At 43.9% G+C, this 21,628-nt stretch overlaps 1 protein-coding gene across 1 annotated transcript in view; it reads right to left on the reverse strand.

Moving 5' to 3' along the window:
• Positions 1-21,628, reverse strand: part of LOC126297925 (motor neuron and pancreas homeobox protein 1-like) — a 255,001-nt gene that overhangs the window by 15,062 nt on the left and 218,311 nt on the right. Inside the window, exon 3 of the mRNA XM_049989247.1 lies at positions 1,825-1,957. Coding sequence (XP_049845204.1) covers positions 1,825-1,957 — 133 coding nt within the window. The remainder of the gene's footprint in view (positions 1-1,824; positions 1,958-21,628) is intronic.

Consider the following 21,628-nt stretch of genomic DNA (forward strand, 5'->3'; position numbering starts at 1 on the left):
CATGTACAAAAATATGTAAACTTTATAATGAATAACACGGATACGGGACGAATTCGCCGTACTGAAACATTCACCGCTGCACGACACTAGTAATGGATACAAAACCGAGACCCAGAGGGAAAGAAAGAAAGAAAATCTGCAAGAACTTAAATATCTTCAACATTTCGCAGCCCTATCAGCAACTGTATAAATATTAATTTTAATTTTAATAATCAACAGCCTCAGTTGCACCGTTTACCTAGAATTTACCTAGGTTTCAGTCGGGATAACCCAACCTTTTTCAGAATAACAGTAACTGTCGTTTGTCCATAGTGGACATCGGTAAGCTAAAACTACAAATCCATAAATTATCGCCGGCCGGAGTGGCCGAGCGGTTCTAGGCGCTTCAGTCTGGAACCACGCGACCGCTACGGTCGCAGGTTCGAATCCTGCCTCGGGCATGGATGTGTGTGATGTCATCAAGTAAGTTAGGTGTAAGTAGTTCTAAGTTCTAGTGGACTGATGACCTCAGAAGTTAAGTCCCATAGTGCTCAGAGGCATCTGAACCATCAGCCATAAATTATCGTCAGACTGGAAAAACTTATTTGAAACTGCCTCGGTTCCACTTCGCGACCGCGAAGCGGCAGCCACGAGTTCTGTACTGGAACTCAAGTACAGCACTCGTGGCTGCCGCATCGCGGTCGCGAAGTGGGACCGAGGCAGTTTCAGATAGGTTTTTACAGTCTGACGATACTTTATGGATTTGTAGTTTTAGCTTGACTATGTCCACTATGGACAAACGATAGTTACAGCTATTCTGAAGAAGGTTGTGTTATCCCGACTGAAATCTAGTTTCAAGGTAAACGGTGCAACTGAGGCTGTTGAATATTAAAATTAAAATTAAATTTGTAAGAGTCATCTGAAGATGGATTTTTAATCGATCCGGAACGATAATGGTTTGAGTTAAAAAATTCAAATGGTTCAAATGGCTCTGAGCACTAAGGGACTTAACATCTGTGGTCATCAGTCCTCTAGAACTTAGAACTACTTATACCTAACTAACCTAAGGACATCACACAACACCCAGTCATCACGAGGCAGAGAAAATCCCTGACCCCGCCGGGAATCGAACCCGGGAACCCCGGCAAGGGGAGCGAATTAAATAAACATCTTAAAAACATAGTTGTGACTAGATGTTGCTTAAATTATAAATCTTTAAACGGATGTAATGAACAGATTACAGTTAGACCTTATTTGCCTTCACAGGTATTCCTGCAGTTTCTACTCACTATTCAGAATCACACTGTGTATGAAATGTTTAAGAGAGCTCTGTGTTGTTAGTACTACTAATATTATTTATAGTTTATTAGAGACGTGAGTCTAGAGGTGCGGATGAGAGCAGGAAGTAGAGAACGACACTTTTATGTTATAGATTGCTTTATTGAAGATCAAGTAACACGACTTTCAGGTATTCTACAGACTCTTAAAATTGCTATATAATATAAATACGATATAAATAAATACCAAAAATGCTAATTATATATGACGAACCGGTAACTGAGCAGTTGAGGCAAATATCTACGAACCATTAGAGTTAATAGCCCTAAGCTGTCGGTCAGCGTAAGGAGGGAGATCACACGGAGATACGAGCGGCCGTGTGCGCGGAGCCCCGTCCGCTGGGGCCCGCCGGTCAGACCACGTACGGCCGGTACAGCGGCTCCGCGCCGTCCTGCAGCGCCAGCCGGCGCTGGTGGCGCTGCAGCAGCGCGTCCGCCGTCGCGCCGCCCGCCCCCGCACCCGCCCCCGCCGCCCCCGCCGCGCCGCCGCCGCCCCCACCACCTCCGCCGCCGCCGCCGCCGCCACCACCACCCTCGGGCTCCGCCTTCCGCTTCTCGCACTCTTCCTTCAGCTTCGCCTCCTGCTGCGCCTTCTTGCTGCGCTTCCACTTCATGCGCCGGTTTTGGAACCAGATCTTCACCTGCGAACAGACAGAGTTTCTCAAATGACCGCCTCCTCATTGCTTTAATTCCGTTAACACGTAAAACATCGGCAGCACGCTTAGGCAGTGATAATAGCGCCACTGCCGTTAGAGTTTCACTCGCCATTCGCTTTCTATTTGCGTTCACTAAACGTTTCAGTGTTGATCATGCAATTTTTTTGCGTGAGTTGGAATATCATTGGATTAGCTCAACAATGGTTAATTTCGTAACTGATAAGTAGAAAGCAGAAGGTTGTGCTCCTCTATTGTTGTGTACATAGTTCCGCGTACACAACTTTCCCACTAGAGCGCGCCCCGCTAAGCACAACAGCGCAGGCGCAGCGCGCGTAAGTCTCCGCACTACGAGATGGCGCTGTCTTAGGGACGGACCAAATTCTTCTTCCGCCGATCCTCGTATTAATATGTAACGCAGCCAATGAGATTGCTGCTAACGTAGAACCTTTTCTCCTCGCGGATCACACTCGCACAGTGATACCTGAACGCTCGAGGTATTATAACGAGTGTACAGACCTCCGATTAGTCAGTCTGCATTAGTCTGCACCAGTCCATAGTCAAGTTTCAGTCTGTGCCTGATAAGATTACCATATTCCTGTACATAGCCATGAAGATAAATGTATATACACTTTGTCAAGTATAAGAGATATGTGAGAATAAGATTAACGTACCAAGACCAAAGGAACTTCAGATTGTCGATTGTAAATAGCATGTAGAATCAAGTTAAGTAAGGTTTATACTTGTTATTAATTTAATAAATGTGTGTGAAAATTAATCAAGTTCTGTTTAAAGTTGGTCACCGTCAATCTGCTACTCTAAGCGTGCAAGTGGCATTTCTATCGTCTGACCAAACGGCAGAAGATAAACACGCCACGATAAGACCACGAGACATATTGCTGACACTCGCCTACTTCGTTAGAGCGACGAGTCAAATAATCTGATGGTGTGTGTACCGAAGGTCTTACAGTACGCACACCACATGTATCAACAAAAAAAAAAAGGTTTTGAATCTGACAGGGGTCGTGTGAACTAGGGGCCGCCACAGGGCTCTGTTCTGTGCATTTTCTTCTCTTGACATACAGAGTGTTCGAAAGTGATCTTCAGCTCTTGTCCGCGAAAGGCAAACGTCACGAGTTCAAGCCTCGGTCCGGCACACAGTTTTAATCTGCCAGGAAGGTGCGTATCAGCGCACACTCCGCTGCAGGGTGAAATTCTCATTCTGGAAACATCTCCCAGGCTGTGGATAAGCCATGTCTCCGCAATATCCTTTCTTTCAGGGCTGCTAGTTCTGCAAGGTTCGCAGGAGAGCTTCTGTAAAGTTTGGAAGGTAGGAGACGAGGTACTGGCAGAAGTAAAGGTGTGAGGACGGGGCGTGAATCGTGCTTGGGTAGCTCAGATGGTAGAGCACTTTCCCGCGAAAGGCAAAGGTCCCCAGTTCGAGTCTCGGTCCGGCACACAGTTTTAATCTGGCAGGGAGTTTCAGGATCTTTATAACTTCGATCAAATATACACTGATGAGCCAAAACATTATGGCCACTGGCCATCGCGACATTGGATGCTGCCTGGTTGGATGCGGTAAGAAACGTATGTAAGCGGAGCAAGCGCGGACGAGAGATCACCCTATGGGCTACAAGTCGGGAAATCCACAGAGGTAAGCGACTTTGACCAAAGGGCAGATTATTATTACGCAAAACCTGTGAACACGTAACTCGAAAACGGTGAATCTGGTCGGATCTTCACGTGCTACTGTCGCGAATTTCTCCGGAAGGACATACCAGGGCAGTGAAACAACCACTAGGCACCAAACGGTTGAACGTCCACGACTCTGCAAGGAACGTGAAGACGTTTCGGAGCACACCATTCATCGTACACTGTTGAACACGAACAGCAGACCAGTCTTACGTGTTCACATGTTGACCAAACGACATCGTCAATTATGATTGAAATGGGCACGGGACTATCGGAATTTGACCATCGATCAATGTAAAAGAGTAGGCTCTTCGGGTGAATCACATTTTTGCTAGACTATGTCTATGGTCGTCTCCGCAAACGTCGTCATCGAGGTGAACGGCGGCTCGAAACGTGAAGCGCGACACGAACGCAGGCTGGGTGGGACCAGTCCTCTGCTATGGGAGACATTCTCCTGCGCTTGTATGGAACCTGTGGTACTAATCAAAGACACGCTTACATCTGCGAACCACATGCACCCCTTCATGCTTAATATCTTCCTCGACGGCGATGTCATCTTTCAGCTGTATAACTGTCCGTGTATCGGAGGCAGAACCTTGACAGTGGTTTGAGGAGCATTATAGTGAACTTATGTTGATGTTTCGGCCACCAGATTCGCCTGATGTAAATCCTATGGAAACCATCTGAGTCGCTATCGAACGCCATCACCATGTACGCAGATCAGAGGCCAGTTATTTTCGCCGGCCGCTGTGGTCGAGCGGTTCTAGGCGCTTCAGTCCGGAACCGTGCGACCGCTACGGTCGCAGGTTCGAATCCTGCCTCGGGAATGGATGTGTGTGATGTCCTTAGGTTCGTTAAGTTTAAGTAGTTCTAAGGCTAGGGGAATAATGACGTCAAGATGTTAAGTACCATAGTGCTCATAGCCAGTTATTTTCGCGAATTACGTGATCTGTGCGTAGACATCTAAGGTCACATACCTCCACAAATCTACTAACAAACTGTCGGATCCCTGATACGCGGAATCAGTGATGTATTTCATTCCACAGACGGGCAAACAAGGTATTAAGCAGGTGGTCATAATGTTTTGGCTCATCGCTGTATTTTATGAGTTATCGTCTAAAGGTCGCGTAGCCACACCAGAGTCGGATATGTGCATCAATAACACATACATTAACGATGTATCGCTGCTACCCACAACGAAGAATGCGAAATGCTGAAGAAGACACGTCCTCTCGCTCAGCGCAACGGTGTCCTCGCACGGAGGTCAATACAGAGCCGAGCATTGAATCGCTCTGCCCCTGATCGTGACCTCAGATGAAGCAGTAGGAATAGAGTTATTCAATGCTCAGATGGAAATGTACTTTTGTAAAGGTTGAACATTGTACTTCTAGATAACAGTCCGTTACTTAGTGCATCAAGTGATGCTTTAATAGTCAGTGACATTTATAAATTATTAAGTACTTCTGTGGCAAAGTAGTGTACCAAGTTAAGTTGATCTTCCTGTCATTCGTATAATAAGGAGAACTAATGTTTCATATGTTGTAGTTCAGGTGAGCCATCTCCCAAAACAGTCGAAGAAATCACAGTTATGGCTGGATAATTGTAGTTTCGTCTGGTCATAACATTTTAGAAATGGGGATACATAGGAAGGTGTGACTTTCAGCATAATGTTCACACACACTTAAAATTTCCTTTAGCTTAGGTTTTGATAACAGTGCCTCCCATCTCTCGCCCCCCCCTTCCCCCACCCCCTCCCCGAAATGGCACAGTGTATTGAATGGTTCATAGAGACCGTAATCAGATTAGATTCTTTTGGTTTATAGATTTATGAAGGATGCAGTCTGCCAGACCCCTGTGTGGGACCTCCAGAAAGTGCGAGCTCGCATCAGAGCAGCAACTGCACGAGCCGCGCGGGGTAGCCGGCGGTCTAAGGCGTGTTGTCGCGGTCAGCGCGGCTCCCCCCGTCGGAGGTTCGAGTCCTCCCTCGGGCATGGGTGTGTGTTTTCTCCTCAGCGTAAGTTAGTTTAAGTTAGATTAAGTAGCGTGTGTAAGCTTAAGGACCGATGACCTCAGCAGTTTGGTCCCATAAGACCTTACCACAAATTTCCAAATTTCTAAATTGCACGATTTAATGAGGACATACTAGATGGGAGGAACTGGAACATCCTGTGTGCAACAGCTGACGTACATACTGCACGCTGTTAAACGGCTACTACAGATTTAGCTGTGTGGGAACATTATATCGCAAACCGTGTCTTTCTGAAGTATGCGTGATCAAAATTCTAAAAATCAAAGTTGTAAAGATAATTTTGGAACACTATGAAATAGTGATATTCCAGTAATCATGAAAGATGAATCAATAATTTTTCTCTTTACAGATGACTCAAGTGTTACTGTGAAAGAGGTGGAACGTAATACAAACGATGTAGCATGAGCAGCACGTGTCTTTCAGAGAGAAAAAAAATGGTTCTGAGCACTATGGGACTTAACATCTGAGGTCATCAGTCCCCTAGACTTAGAACTACTTAAACCTAACTAACCTAAGGACATCACATACATCCATGCCCGAGGAAGGATTCGAACCTGCGACCGTAGCAGCAGCGCGGTTCCGGACGGAAGCGCCTAGAACCACTCGGCCACCGTGGCCGGCTTCAGAGAAAAGATTATCGCTTAACTGCAACTAAACGCAAAGCATACAATTTATGACAAAGAACTCTAGTAAAAGAGAAATTTTACCTTTACAAATTGGTCAAGCAGTCAGTGATTCAACCATTTTAAATTCTTAAGACTGTGGGTGGATGGATGGCTTTTCCGACAAAACAGTTCAGTGCCTTGTGCAGAAACGGAATGCTGATATCTTTAGTATAAAAATGATCTTCACTGTCTCTGATACTGAAACTTTGCTTATTTTCATTCTATTACCTCGTACAGTGCTATATTTTGGGGAACCCTTTGCTATCACCTATAATATTCTTAGCCTATAAAAGAGATGTCACACTGTACTGCGGAGTCGGTTCACGAACTTCGTGTGAGTCGTTAGTCTGGTGCCTCGGAATGCTGACTCAGCTATCTCTGCACATATACCTCACCAAAGGATTTGGTGTTGACAATATTGACACTTTCGCAAGAAGCTGAAACATTCATTCAGTAAACACTAAACGGGAAATCGCCATGCACTTGAACAACAGTTTCTTAAGCGGTGCACTAGTCAGTAGGTTTCATTTTCAATAGACTTCCAGTAGAACTGGGGAAAGAAACCTGAGCGAAAAACCAGAAGTATTCAAATTAAAGTCGAAATGTTTTGTTGTGGCTCATTACTATTCCGTACGTGAGTTCTTCGCAGGTTGACAACTTTTCTTTATAATGTGTTATTTATTTGTTTATCATATTTTTTGTGTTTTATGAAATCTGTAGTTCTTTGGTTGATAAAACTGTTAATCACCATTCTGTAAACTATGTAGTGACTTTACTGACTTATAAGCACGTAGGCTTACACGGCCAGTGTAATTTTGAAAAAAAAAAGTTTTTTGATCTAACCGCCCTGAAGAGAACCGCAGTGAGTCGGTCGAAACGTTGTCAGTTTAGTTCCTTTTGTGTTTCTAATGACGCGGCCTGCCACTCAAAATTATTTTATTCAAATAGATACCTACTTCTTCCATGAACGAGCAGCTATGGCAGGTATGGTCCCACAGGATCCGGTCATCATCATCATCATTTATTGCATTAACGTGCCTTTGAGGCCTACAGCACAAGAACAATAGGAAAAAAAATTACATCTACATCTACATGCTAAATCTGATATTCACAATAAAGTACCTGGCAGAGGGTTCAATGAACCGCCTTCAAGCTATTTCTCTACTGTTCCACTCTCGAACGGCGCGCGGGAAAAACGAGCACTTAAATTTTCTGTGCAAGCCCTGATTTCTCTTATTTTATCGTGATGATCATTTCTCCCTCTGTAGGTGGGTGCCAACAGAATGTTTTCGCAATCGAAGAAGAAAATTGGTGATTGAAATTTCATGAGAAGATCCTGTCGCAAGGAAAAATGCCTTTGTTTTAATGATTGCCACTCCATTTCACGTATCATGTCTGTGGCACTATCTCCTCTATTTCACGATAATACAAAAAGAGCCGCCCTTCTTTGTACTTTTTCGACGTCATCCGTGAGTCCCACCTGATGCGGATCACACAGCGCGCAGCAATAGTTCAGTGTGGTGTAACCAGTCTCTTTAGTAGACATGTTGCACCTTCTAAGTGTTCTGCCAATGAATCGCAGTCTTTGGTTTGCTCTACCTACAACATTACCTATGTGATAGTTCGAATTTAGGTTATTTGCAATTGCAATCCCTAAGTATTTAGTTGAATTTACAGTATTCAGATTTCTGTGACTTATCGTGTGATCGAAATTTAGGGAATTTCTTTTAGTACTCATGTGAATAACTTCACACTTTTCTTTATTCAGGGTCAATTGCCACTTTTCGCACCATACATGTATCTTATCTAAACCATATTGCATTTCGTTTTGGTCATCTGATGACTTTACAAGACGGTAAATGACAGCATCATGTGCAAACAATCTAAGACGGCTACTAAGATTGTCTCCTACATCGTTAATAAAGACCAGGAACAACAGAGGGCCTATAACACTTCCTTGGGGAACGGCTGATATTACCTATGTTTTACTCGATAACTTTCGGTCTATTACTACGAACTGTGACCTTTCTGACAGGAAATCACGAATCCAGTCGCACAACTGAGGCGATATTCCATAGGCACGCAGTTTGGTTAGAAGACGCTTGTGAGGAACCGTGTGGAAAGCCTTTTGGAAGTCTAAAAATATGTAATCAATTTGACGTCCCTGTCGATAGCACCCATTACTTCATGAGTATAAAGAGCTAGTTGTGTTTCACAAGAACGTTATTTTCTGAATCCGTGCTGACTATGTATCAATAAATCGTTTTCTTGGAGGTACTTCATAATGTTCGAACACAGTATATGTTCTGAAACCCTACTGCAAATCGACGTGGATTTGGCCTTGTAATTCAACTGATTACTCCTACGTCCCTTTTCGATATTGGTGTGACTTGAGCAATTTTCCAGTCTTTAGGTACGTATCTTTCTGTGGGTGAGCGGTTGTATGTAATTGATAAATATGGAGCTATTGTATCAGCATATTCTGAGAGGAACCTGACTGGTATACAATCTGGACTAGAGGCCTTGTCTTTATTAAGTGATTTAAGCTGCTTTGGGACACCGAGGGTATCTACTTCTATGTTTCTCTTCTTGGTAGTTGTTCTTGATTGGAATTCAGGAATATTCACTTCTTAGGTGAAGGATTTATGGAAAACAGTGTTTAATAACCCTGCTTTAGTGGCATTGTCATCAGTGACTTCACCGTTGTTATTGCGCAGTGAAGGTATTCATTGCGTCTTGCCACTGGTGTGCTTTATCTATGACCAGAATCTCTTTGGGTTTTCTGCCACATTTAGAGGCAGAATTTCGTTGTGGAAATTATTAAAAGCATCTCGCATTGAAGCATCTCGCCATATTTCTAACTTCTGTAAAACTTTGCCAGTCTTGGGGATTTTGTGTTCTTTTAAATTTGGCATGCTTTTTTTCGTTTCTTCTGCAACAGTGATCTGACCCATTCTGTGTACCATGGGGGATCAGTACCATCACTTATTAATTTATGTGGTATATATCTCTCAATTTCTGTCGATACTATCTCTTTGAAAACATTCCACAACTTTTCTACACTTACATGATTAGGTCGGAAGGAGTGAAGACTGTCTCTTAAAAAGGCGTTGAGATCATTTTTATCAGCTGTTTTAAATAGATATACTTTGCGTTTCTTTTTGATGGTTGTAGGTGTTACGTTATTCAGACTAGCAGCAACTGCCTTGTGGTCGCTAATCCCCGTATTCGTCACAATACTCACTATTTGTCCAGGATTATTTGTTGCTAAAAGGTCAAGTATGCTTTCGCAACCATTTACGCTTCGAGTGGGCACATGAACTGATTGTTCAAAATAATTTTCTGAGGAAGCATTCAGTACAATTTCGGATGACGTTTTATGCCTACCGCCGGCTTTCAAAGTATAATTTTTCCAGCATATCGAGGGTAGATTGAAGTCACCACCGACTATAACTTCATGAGTGGGGTACCTATTTGAAATGAGACTGAAGTTTTCTTTGAACTGTTCAGCAACTATATCTTCTTAGTCGGGGGGTCGGTAAAACGATCCAATTAATAGTTTAGTCCGATTGTCAAGTATAACCTGTACACATACTACACTCCTGGAAATTGAAATAAGAACACCGTGAATTCATTGTCCCAGGAAGGGGAAACTTTATTGACACATTCCTGGGGTCAGATACATCACATGATCACACTGACAGAACCACAGGCACATAGACACAGGCAACAGAGCATGCACAATGTCGGCACTACTTCAGTGTATATCCACATTTCGCAGCAATGCAGGCTGCTATTCTTCCATGGAGACGATCATAGAGATGCTGGATGTAGTCCTGTGCAACGGCTTGCCATGCCATTTCCACCTGGCGCCTCAGTTGGACCAGCGTTCGTGCTGGACGTGCAGACCGCGTGAGACGACTCTTCATCTAGTCCCAAACATGCTCAATGGGGGACAGATCCGGAGATCTTGCTGGACAGGGTAGTTGACTTACACCTTCTAGAGCACGTTGGGTGGCACGGGATACATGCGGACGTGCATTGTCCTGTTGGAACAGCAAGTTCCCTTGCCGGTCTAGGAATGGTAGAACGATGGGTTCGATGACGGTTTGGATGTACCGTGCACTATTCAGTGTCCCCTCGACGATCACCAGAGGTGTACGGCCAGTGTAGGAGATCGCTCCCCACACCATGATGCCGGGTGTTGGCCCTGTGTGCCTCGGTCGTATGCAGTCCTGATTGTGGCGCTCACCTGCACGGAGCCAAACACGCATACGACCATCATTGGCACCAAGGCAGAAGCGACTCTCATCGCTGAAGACGACACGTCTCCATTCGTCCCTCCATTCACGCCTGTCGCGACACCACTGGAGGCGGGCTGCACGATGTTCGGGCGTGAGCGGAAGACGGCCTAACGGTGTGCGGGACCGTAGCCCAGGTTCATGAAGACGGTTGCGAATGGTCCTCGCCGATACCCTAGGAGCAACAGTGTCCCTAATTTGCTGGGAAGTGGCGGTGCGGTCCCCTACGGCACTGCGTAGGATCCTGCGTTCTTGGCGTGCATCCGTGCGTCGCTGCGGTCCGGTCCCAGGTCGATGGGCACGTGCACTGGCGACAACATCGATGTACTGTGGAGACCTCACGACCCACGTGTTGAGCAATTCGGCGGTACGTCCACCCGGCCTCCCGCATGCCCACTATACGCTCTCGCTCAAAGTCCGTCAACTGCACATACGGTTCACGTCCACGCTGTTGCGGCATGCTACCAGTGTTAGACTGCGATGGAGCTCCGTATGCCACGGCAAACTGGCTGACACTGACGGCGGCGGTGCACAAATGCTGCGCAGCTAGCGCCATTCGACAGACAACACCGCGGTTCCTGGTGTGTCCTCTGTGCCGTGCGTGTGATCATTGCTTGTACAGCCCTCTCGCAGTGTCCGGAGCAAGTATGGTGGGTCTGACACACCGGTGTCAATGTGTTCTTTTTTCCATTTCCCGGAGTGTATTTCGCAGGAACTATCTACTTCAATTTCATTACAAGGCAAACTACTTCTGACAGCAATAAATACTCATACAAACAGAAAACAACAATAAAAGGAATGTCTGTCATCTACAAGAGAGGAGGTATTTGCTGCAGATCTTTTCCGATCTCTAGCATCATCCTCCAAGGCCGTCGATTCCACTTCTTGAAGGATCGTCGTCACTCGATCATTCCGTCGCGTTCTTGGGCGTCCTCTCGGACGTTTTCCCGTGGTTTGAGAGTGGAAGACTCTCTCAGGAAGAGATCCGTCTGCTCCTAAGATGTGGCCAAAACCATTGTAGTCACCTCTGTCCCAATATTCGTCCAATGTGTGGCTTTCCAAACCTCTGTTATAGGTCTTCTTTCCTTCTTCTTTCCCACTTGCCTTCAATCTTATTGGAGACAGGTCCATAGATCTTTCGAACTTTCTTTTCGTGGTCAATACGCGAGATGTATGTGGGGAGAAGTAACATATTGTCCGCTCCTCCTGAAAAGTGTTGTCCCGAAATTTCAATAGTAAGTCTTTCCGTGATGCACAACGCCTTTCTTGTAACGGCTGCCAGTGGAGTTTGTTTAGCATCTCCGTAACGCTCTCTCACCAGCTAAACGACAAGCGCCACTCTTCGTTGGATCTGTCCTATCTCTGTCTCCTCTATCAGTCCTACCTGATAGGGATCTCAGATAGATGAACAATACTCAAGAAGCCGGCCGCGGTGGTCTAGCGGTTAAGGCCCTCAGTCCGGAACCGCGTGACTGCTACGGTCGCAGGTTCGAATCCTGCCTCGGGCATGGATGTGTGTGATGTCCTTAGGTTAGTTAGGTTTAAGTAGTTCTAAGTTCTAGGGGACTGATGACCACAGCAGTTAAGTCCCATAGTGCTCAGAGCCATTTGAACCAATACTCAAGAATCGGGTGAATAAGCGCCTTATAAGGCACTTATTTCGTTGATGAGTTACAATTCCTTAAGATTCTTCCGATGAATCGGAGTCCGGTATCTACTTTTCCCACTATCTGTTTCATGTGGTCATTCCAATTAAGGTTGCTCTGGATAGTTAAGCCTAGATATTTTACGGCAGACGCTGTCTCCAGCTGTTTGTCATCAATAGTGTAGCTGTACAGCAGCGTATTTCTTTTTCTATATATGCGCAGCATGTTACATTTATTTACGTTCAGGGTCAACTGCCAGAGCCTGCACAATTAATCAATTCCCTGCAGGTCGTTCTGCAAATTCTTTTTATTTTCTGGCGTTGTTACTTCGGTATATACAACTGCATCATTTGCGAATAGCCTTAAAGAGCATCCGACGCTTTCTACTAGATCATATATATATATTGTAAACACCAACGGTCCTACCACACTTCCCTATGGTACTCCGGATATTACCTCTGCATCTGTCGATTTTGTTCCGCAACGCCGAGAGCTGGAAATTTGTGCCGGACTGGGACACGAATCCGAATGCTCTGATTCTCTAGAATTGATGCCTTAACCGCCTAGGCCATAAGGAAGCACTTCCCGTCAGATCAAAATTCCCAACTTCTCGCTTGTCGACAGCCACGACCCCTCCAGTTAACCCCCTATTCGCCGATTTCCGATTGAGTTCGGACGTTGGTTGTGCATCTGTAGTGAAAATTTTTCATCACATTGCTGTAGCGCCTACAGAATTACAGATACGAGCGGTGCCTGTCTGTCGGACATGTCCGTTCTGTTGGACACACCCAACAGAACAGACATCACTTATAGCTTTGTACTACGTTTGCTATCTGATTGTTCAAGATTAAAAAGGCAATCAGTCATGAGTATGACAAGGGCACTTATTTTTATATTTGAATAGATGGAGCAACTCTGAGAACTTGTTGATTTCGAGTCTTTTGTAGAACAAAATCATGACGGTAAGCTGTAATCCTATGAGGAAACACGTAAGGTCGGGCTTTAGTCAAGCGTCAGACAGGTTGATACAGATAGCGGTTTTTAACAGGTTGAAAGTGTGCTTTAGTTGTAGCAAGCGCGACGTTATCAAAAGCAAACGAGATAAAAATGCACTGCCTTCCAGATAGTCAACTGTCCAAGCGGCTGCTGTTTGCACAGCAAAGGAACATGAGACGACAAACAGTATCGTCTGTTTGTTCGAGCATTTAGCGTGAATCGCTGCTCGCCGTTCAAGAGAACATTTACTGGTTCCGCATTTTACAAGTATTGAGTCTGTAATCAGGTTCATTCCACAGTCAGTGCAAGGAGTCTCTTGTCATTGCTCTGTGTTATGCTTTCATTGCTCTCAGTGCTATGCTTAACAATTCATGAACAACGAGTTTGAATTGGAGTGGGCACCATATTGCCGCCGAAAGCAGTTTTCACTTGTGAAATCCCATTGTCAGTATCGTTGTACTAATCGAACACAGTGATTGCATTTGTCGCCATCTGCGCTAGCAGTTAACTACTGCGTACTGATGGAAGTAAGCAGAAGTTGCTGCAAAGAAAAGAAAAATAATACATTTTTAATGTTTCTTGGTGTCTCTGTAAAGTTCCGCAATATCTGTCAAAAAGAAAACAGACCTAAACGATAAAATTAAATCACTTCAATTATTTCTTATAACCCAGTGCTTCTATAGTTTCTTAGTGACTCCAAGGGGTGTGATAGATGAGGGTAATGAAATAATGTCGGCATTCGACGTACAGCTAATCACTAATGATGTCGATATTTAGTTCAACGAAGATACGAGGGTGAGTCAAATGAAAACCTTAAATATTTTTAAGTATTATTTACTGTGCAGAAGTAGTACAGAGCTGCATCACTTTTCAACATAATCTCCCCCGCGCTCACTGCAAGTCCTCCAGCGCTTACAAAGTGCATAAATTCCTTTAGAAAAAAAATTCTTTTGGTAGTCCGCGCAACCACTCATGCACCGCGTGAAGTACCCCTTCATCAGAACGGAACTTGTTTCCTCCCATTGAGTCTTTGAGTGGTCCAAACACATGGAAATCACTTGGGGGCAAGGTCTGGGTTGCTCGCTCTCTTCGTTTCCGGTCGGTGGAAATGAACCTAGGTTTAGTCCCTAGGAACGATTCTTGCAAGGAAGCCATCACCTTCTCGTTCAAAGGGCCGAAGAAGTTCTTCACAAGCATAAACACCTCGTTCTCTCATTTCAGGAGTCAGCTGCCGTGGCACGCATCTTGCAGACACTTTGTGAGACTGGAGCACATCACGAGCTATGCGGTGTGCTGACCCATGACTAATCTGTAAATATGCTGCAATGTCATTCAGTGTCACTCGGCGGTTTTCCTTCACTATGGCTTCAACTGCTGCAATGTTCTGTGGTTACAACTCGTTTTGCCCGACCTGGGCGAGGAGTATCTTCCACTGAAGTCACACCATTTGCGAACTTCCTACTCCGTTTGTAGACTTGCTGCTGTGACAAACATGCATCACCGTACTGAACCTTCATTCGTCGATGAATTTCAATAGGTTTCACACCTTCACCTCGCAAAAACCAAATAACAGAACACTGTTTTTCCCTGGTGCAAGTTCCAAGTGGGGCGGCCATTTTTATACTGATACTGCGATGGTATATGGGCATCTGCAATATGCTGCCACCTACAGGCCATTCTGCACGCTGTTTGTAGCACGCTTACCAACTTACAGGATAACGGCGCTAAATTTCGATTTGTTGTTACAAACTTAAGGTTTTCATTTGACTCAACCTCGTACTTTAATCCTGTCTTTTCGTGCCAATAGCGAATTTGTAACCGTCCTTGTTCCCCTATCGTTCACATTCAATTTTTACGTGATCAGTGTTATTTAGAAATGCGCCTGTTTCATCTAAAACGGGACTAGAGCGAGTATAATGATCCCGAGGGCCGGCCGCGGTGGTCGAGCGGTTCTAGGCGCTACAGTCTGGAACCGCGCGACCGCTACGGTCGCAGGTTCGAATCCTGCCTCGGGCATGGATGTGTGATGTCCTTAGGTTAGTTATGTTGAAGTAGTTCTAATTTCTAGGGGATTGATGACCTCAGAAGTTAAGTCCCATAGTGCTCAGAGCCATTTGAACCATTTTGATCCCGAGGAAGACAGAAGGCGATGTGGAACGATTCAGTGAACTAGAACAATTATGCAACATCAGTGTAAAAGTTACATTGCATCATACATATAACTTCAGAATTTAATGTATGAATAAGCCAAATATAAAGTATTTTAAAAAAAGAAGATGAAGGTTTAACGTTCCCTTTCCACGAGGACAATGACTTTGCACACAGATATCATGTTAATCAACACACTTTCTTGGATGTTAATGAACCCCCTAGACCAGCACATCATCAGTTGTGCCTAATATTGAACTATTGCAGGCCAAACTGCGTAACCATAATTTCCACTCTACATTAAGTTACACGGGATAGGAAAAATAATGTGAATACCTATACTTTCTTGGGAATGGCTTATTAATAACTGTTGCAGGCGGAAATCTGTTCCGGAGTCTGTGCTCCAATACCGCCCACAAGTGTTCTATAACGTTCAAGTCCGGGGACTGTGCTGGCCAGGGAAAACTCTGCAGTTTAGTTGCATGCTGCTCATACGACGATTGTACTGTCCAGGTTGTGTGAATGAGTGCATTATCGCCCTGAAATATGGTACCATTGTTGGGGAACAACATTTGAATCATGGGGTGCACCTGATCACCTAAAATGTTCACATAATCGTAAGCTGTAACATGGCGTTTGAGAGTAATGATGGGCCAGCAGAATACCATGATACGGCTGACCACACCACCATACTTCCACCTCCATGCTTAACCGATGGAATCAAGCAATCCGGATTGTAGGCTTCTTTTGGCGTTCTCCAGCCGTAAACTCGGCACGATGTTGGAAATAACGAAAACGTTGACTCGTCAGACCATGTGACGTGCTTCCACTGGTCAGCCATCCAGGATTTATGCTCCTGACACCATGTTTTCGCGTCCTTGGATTGGTTGTCGTCACTAATGGTTTCGGTACAGCAGCTTGTCCATGAATATTCGCTTTATGGAGTTCTCGGCGGACAGTGTCGATAGATATGGCGTCTCGAAGAGGGCTATTGAGCTCTGCAGTCGCCTTAGCCGCCGTAGTTCTGTGTTGTTTTGACACAATTCGTGTTAGCGTAAGACGATCTCTGTCATTTAATTTAGATTTGCGCCCGCTATTACGTTTACACGATGATGTCTATCCATGTTTTGTGTAGGCTGTCATGACTATTGAAAGAGTTGCTCTTGAAACATTTAATAAGTTGGCCGTCTTGGTTACTGATGCTCCAGCTAATCGGCCCCCTACAATCTGCCCTCTTTGGAACCTGCCCTCTTTCATTGCAAGTCGACCTCGCCCTCTGAATGCAAATAAGAAGTGTGCACTACTCGTAAACATGCACTGATGCCTAGTCCGTACTGAACATACAGTCCAGCGCGACACGTGCATTATCTGCGTTGTTGACCGTCATCCCATTACTACCACTGTTCACAATATTTTGCCTATCCCCTGTACAATTCCTATAATGTGGCTGGCGGCTGCGATTATCGAAGTGTGTCTCGTGTCCACGGCGGGCGCAATTACGAGCGATTCACGTGAAGCGCCTACGGTGTGCAGCTGGTAACAATACATGAAAACAAGAATTTTCTGATTTCAGTTCAGTAGAATGACATGTATGTAAATTAAACAAAGCTACATCACTTTCGAAAGCTAGTTTATAGTTATTCCCTCTTTTTACGTGAAAAAAACCACTCTTCTCATCTCGTGTGATGAAAAATTACTGCACTATTTCTCAATTATTTTGATAAAATGAGTCAAAATTATATATATATATATATATATATATATATATATATATATATATATATATATTAGTGTAATGTCTCAGCTTTTGAAACAAAATTAGTAGGCTACGTTATAATCACCGACATGGTTATTTGGGAATTTCGGTACTGATTAAAGCGTGAGCTCATGGTGCACAGATATCACTTCAAAATATGTCAGTGCTGCCTACTTTACGTCTGACGCGTGTTGATGCATACAGTGAATTCCACAAGAAAGTGTACGTCATAACATCCGCAGCGACATCTCTGGGAGTGGTCTCGAATCTGTAATCAATGTGCTCTTGCACAGTGTATAGATAAACAGTGTGAGAGTTGGATGGTTTGTTTTGTCGGTTGCAGTTTAAAATGTGTGCAAAATGTCTGAAGCTTCACGAGGCAGTGTTCCTTGTAAATCATCCAAAGAGACCAAAGTTTTCATATGGAGCTCTGCTAGAATTCGTTGCGAAGTGGATCAAACGATATTCAGAAGTTGGAGACGTGGACGATTTACCGGAGAAAGGGCTAAGGTGCCAAGCTATAACCGTTAATGGCGATGATTGGATTAACTATTAGGTAATTGTGCAATTAATAATAACATGTGTTTTCATGAAAACATATATTTATAATAGTGTCTTATTTCATACAGATAACGGCGTACACTTTTTGTGTAACTGATTTTTGGTCGTCAGTCTCCTAACTCGTTTGATTCGGTCCACCATGACTTCCTCTCCCGTATTAATCTAACCATTTCAGAGTAACATGTACACACATCGTCCTACAGTACTTGTTGTATATATTCCAATCTTTTTCCTCCCCTACAATTATTGCTCTCTGTGGCTCCCTCTATTCCTTTATGCATCACCACATATCTTATCACCATATCCCTTGATCTAGGCCCCCGGAGTGGCCGAGCGGTTCTAGGCTCTACAGATTGGAACAGAGCGACCGTTACGGTCGCAGGCTCGAATCCTACCTCGGGCATGGATATGTGTGATGTCCTTAGGTTGTTGGGTTTTAGTAGTGCAAAGTTCTAGGGGACTGATGACAGATGTTAAGTCCCATAGTGCTCAGAGCCATTTTTTTTAACCTTGATCTAGTCGGTACATACTTGTTTACATGCCGATTCTGCGGAGGACGGCTTTATTTACTTTCTTATCAGCCCACATAATTTTCAGTGTCATTCAGTAAGACCTCATCTCAAACTCTTCGATTCTTTTCTTTTCCGGGTTTCCCACAGCCAATGTTTCACTAACATGTGTCCCACATGCACATTCTCAGAATTTTCTTCCTAAGATTTAGGCGTATATTTAATACTACTAGGTGTCCTTCAGTGAGGAATTCCATCTTTGCCTGTGCTAGTCGGCTTCTATATCCTTGTTGCTTCGCCCGACATGCATTATTTTGCTTCCAAGGTATCAGATTTCCTTCAGTTTGTCTTCATGGTGATTTTTCTACCGTGTACAAACTCTAGGGTTTGATCGATGAGAGGATACGGAACAAAAAGGTCTAATGAACAAATGTCCGGAAATGCATGGTTTCCATGCTAGAGACCATTTTTTCAATCATACTTTGTTACAGAGACTGCAGTCTAATTCGCGCTCTACCATGCAATCACAGTTACAGAGGGTTATACTGTTCCTCAGATGTCATGCTTTAGCGGCTACATGATGGTGCTCCAGCCCACTTCACCGTTAACGTCCGGATGCATCTCAATCGTGTCTTCCATGATCGATGGGTCGTACGAGTGTGTCCAGTTGCATGGCCTGCTCGTTCACCGGATCCCAATCCTTGCGATTTCTGGTTGCGGGGCTTCTCGTCAATCAACCCATAGAGTCTGTACACGGTAGAAAAAAATCACCCTGTTTATCTGGTCCCCAATTTTGATATTACTGTAAGCACACATTGTCGTGGATAAAGTGTATTTAACATTCTGATAAAACAGTTGCAACTGGAATAGCATCGACGTTTGCCGTAGTTGAGAAGTAAATGCATTTCATTTAAGGGCGCTAACGCCGCGCAGGCCGATATCGGGGAGCTGTCACCACACGGTTCTTGAGGCCGTCGTTCACTGTAGATAATTGAGGCTATACACGATACTCAAACTGATGGCACAGACAACCTATCCAAAAGTATATAACCCTCAGATTACGAGCATGTATGCCAATAGGTGAATAAACTTGAACAACGTGAGACTGTTGCTGAAGGTGTACATTTTTCGTTTTATATAAGTCTATAAAAACGAAGTGTTAAAGGAAGTTACATGCAAACTGTTCTTAGATGAATGAAACACAACTCGTATCAGTGGATCGACCAGCGATCTGGCTCAGCCTCGCCCCCTTAATGGCATTTGCGAGGTAGGTAGTCCATGTGGACAGAGTTAGGAAGAAGAAACAAAGAGGCCGGCCGAAGTGGCCGAGCGGTTCTAGGCGCTTCAGTCTGGAACCGCGCGACCACTACGGTCGCAGGTTCGAATCCTGTCTCGGGTATGGATGTATGTGATGTCCTTAGGTTAGTTAGGTTTAAGTAGTTCTAAGTTCTAGGGGACTGATGACCTCTGCTGTTAAGTCCCATAGAGCTCAGAGCCATTTGAGCTAAGAAACAAAGAAGGGACACTGGGGCTTAAAGTCCCGTCGACGACGAGGTCGTCAGGCACGGAGCACAAGTTAGGTTTGAGAAAGAATGGAGAAGCAGATTGGCCGTATTCTTCTCAAAGGAACCATCCTGGCATTTGCCTCAAGTGATTCAGGGAAACAGCGGAAAATCTGAGTCTGGTGGCCGAATTGATCACTGTCCTCTGGAGTGCGAGTCCAATTTTTTGCTACTGAGTGCAACTCGCTCTATTGCATTAGGAAGAAAATGAGTTGTTATCTATCTTTCTACAGCTCACTCCAAGAACTGTACAGTTTCTAAAGGGAGAATCAAAACTTATTTTATTTTTTTAAAAACAACGTTGCATATTCATATATTATTTTTTCTCGTATGTTGTTAATGTTTACTGTTTGCGAGATTAAGGCTTGAAATCTTATTTTGAATCGCAAATGTTGTATTATTCCACAGCCAACAAAATTCAAAAGCTAACATGAGAAAGTGAGAAATTAGTGATGTCAGATTAATCTTAGCGCACAAACATCAGTATATGGTCTTATTAATGTCGGCTATTTTTAGACTTGAAGATGTATTACTTATCAGTGTCTTGCATTTTTGATAAAAGTATCTTATCATTCTTTCCTTTATGTATCAGATGTCTTTAGTGTCATAATTTCTTTTTTTTAAAGTGTTGCTGCAAGGGCATTGCTTCCATATTACCTTGTTGCTATGGTATTTCAATAAAGACGTATGATCAGCCTCACATTGCACTTCGGTCCAAGTATTTAAAAGGTAAGCGACTGTTAACAATATAATTGCCGGGTGACAATTGTGCATGTACTGGGAGCTACTATTCAGCGCTAATGCAACTGGCTGCATTCAGTTTGCGCGTGTGTACATTGTGTGTACAGTATAAGTTAGATTGTCATTTTTCTTTGTCCAGATTTGTATTTCTAGTGAGCAGTGCCTTTAGATTGAAATTATGACGCCTATTAGTACTTCAAAGCCGCGGCTCCCCCCGTCAGATGTTCGAATCCTTCCTCGGTCATTGGTCCTTGTGTTGTCCTTAGCGTAAGTTAGTTTAAGTTGGGTTAAGTAGTGTGTACGTCTAGGGACCGATGACCTCAGCAGTTTGGTCCCACAGGAACTTACCCCACAAATTTCCAAAAGTACTTCAAAATTGAAAGGTAGGAAACTGAATAGTCGGTCTCGGGAGATTGAACACAACGTTTTAATGTTGTGGGAGATGAGTCCTCTCAGGGAAGGAACGTTTCGGTGCAGCAAGCTCAGCTGAGATCCAAAGTGGCCAAGGGCATTCCGCGTAGCACTGTACAGAAAATTAAAAGGGAAGGCAGGCTATTGAAATGTGGAGAAGGAAGAAAATTTACAATTCCAGATAAAAAAAGTAAATACAAAACAGCATTAGGCATTGATAGTTTTGATGAGGCAGTTGTCAGGAGAATTGTTTACAGCTTTTATCCGACCAAAAAACGAGTATCTACAATGGAACGAATTAACTAGAAGTTGAAAGAAGTTATAGACTTCCAAGATAGCAACACTAGTGCAAGCCGGTTATGAAAGAAATTAGGTTTCCACTGGAGGAAAAAAATCAATCAGGCTTATATTGTTAGAGAGAAGCAACATCCGAGGAAAAAGAATTCCGTATCTTAAGCAATGAAAAAAATGTAGGGAGGAAAACAAAGACATTTTTTACGTTGATGAGACTTTCATTTTTATCATGACATTGTAATGGGACACCATCCTCTAACACTACCTTTTTTTATAGAAATAAACGATATCATGTATACTATCGGTTCTTGTATAGGTGAAGATTCTCGGATGTTTCACTGAAGGAAT

Source organism: Schistocerca gregaria, chromosome X (genome assembly GCF_023897955.1).
Source record: "Schistocerca gregaria isolate iqSchGreg1 chromosome X, iqSchGreg1.2, whole genome shotgun sequence".
NCBI lineage: Eukaryota > Metazoa > Arthropoda > Insecta > Orthoptera > Acrididae > Schistocerca > Schistocerca gregaria.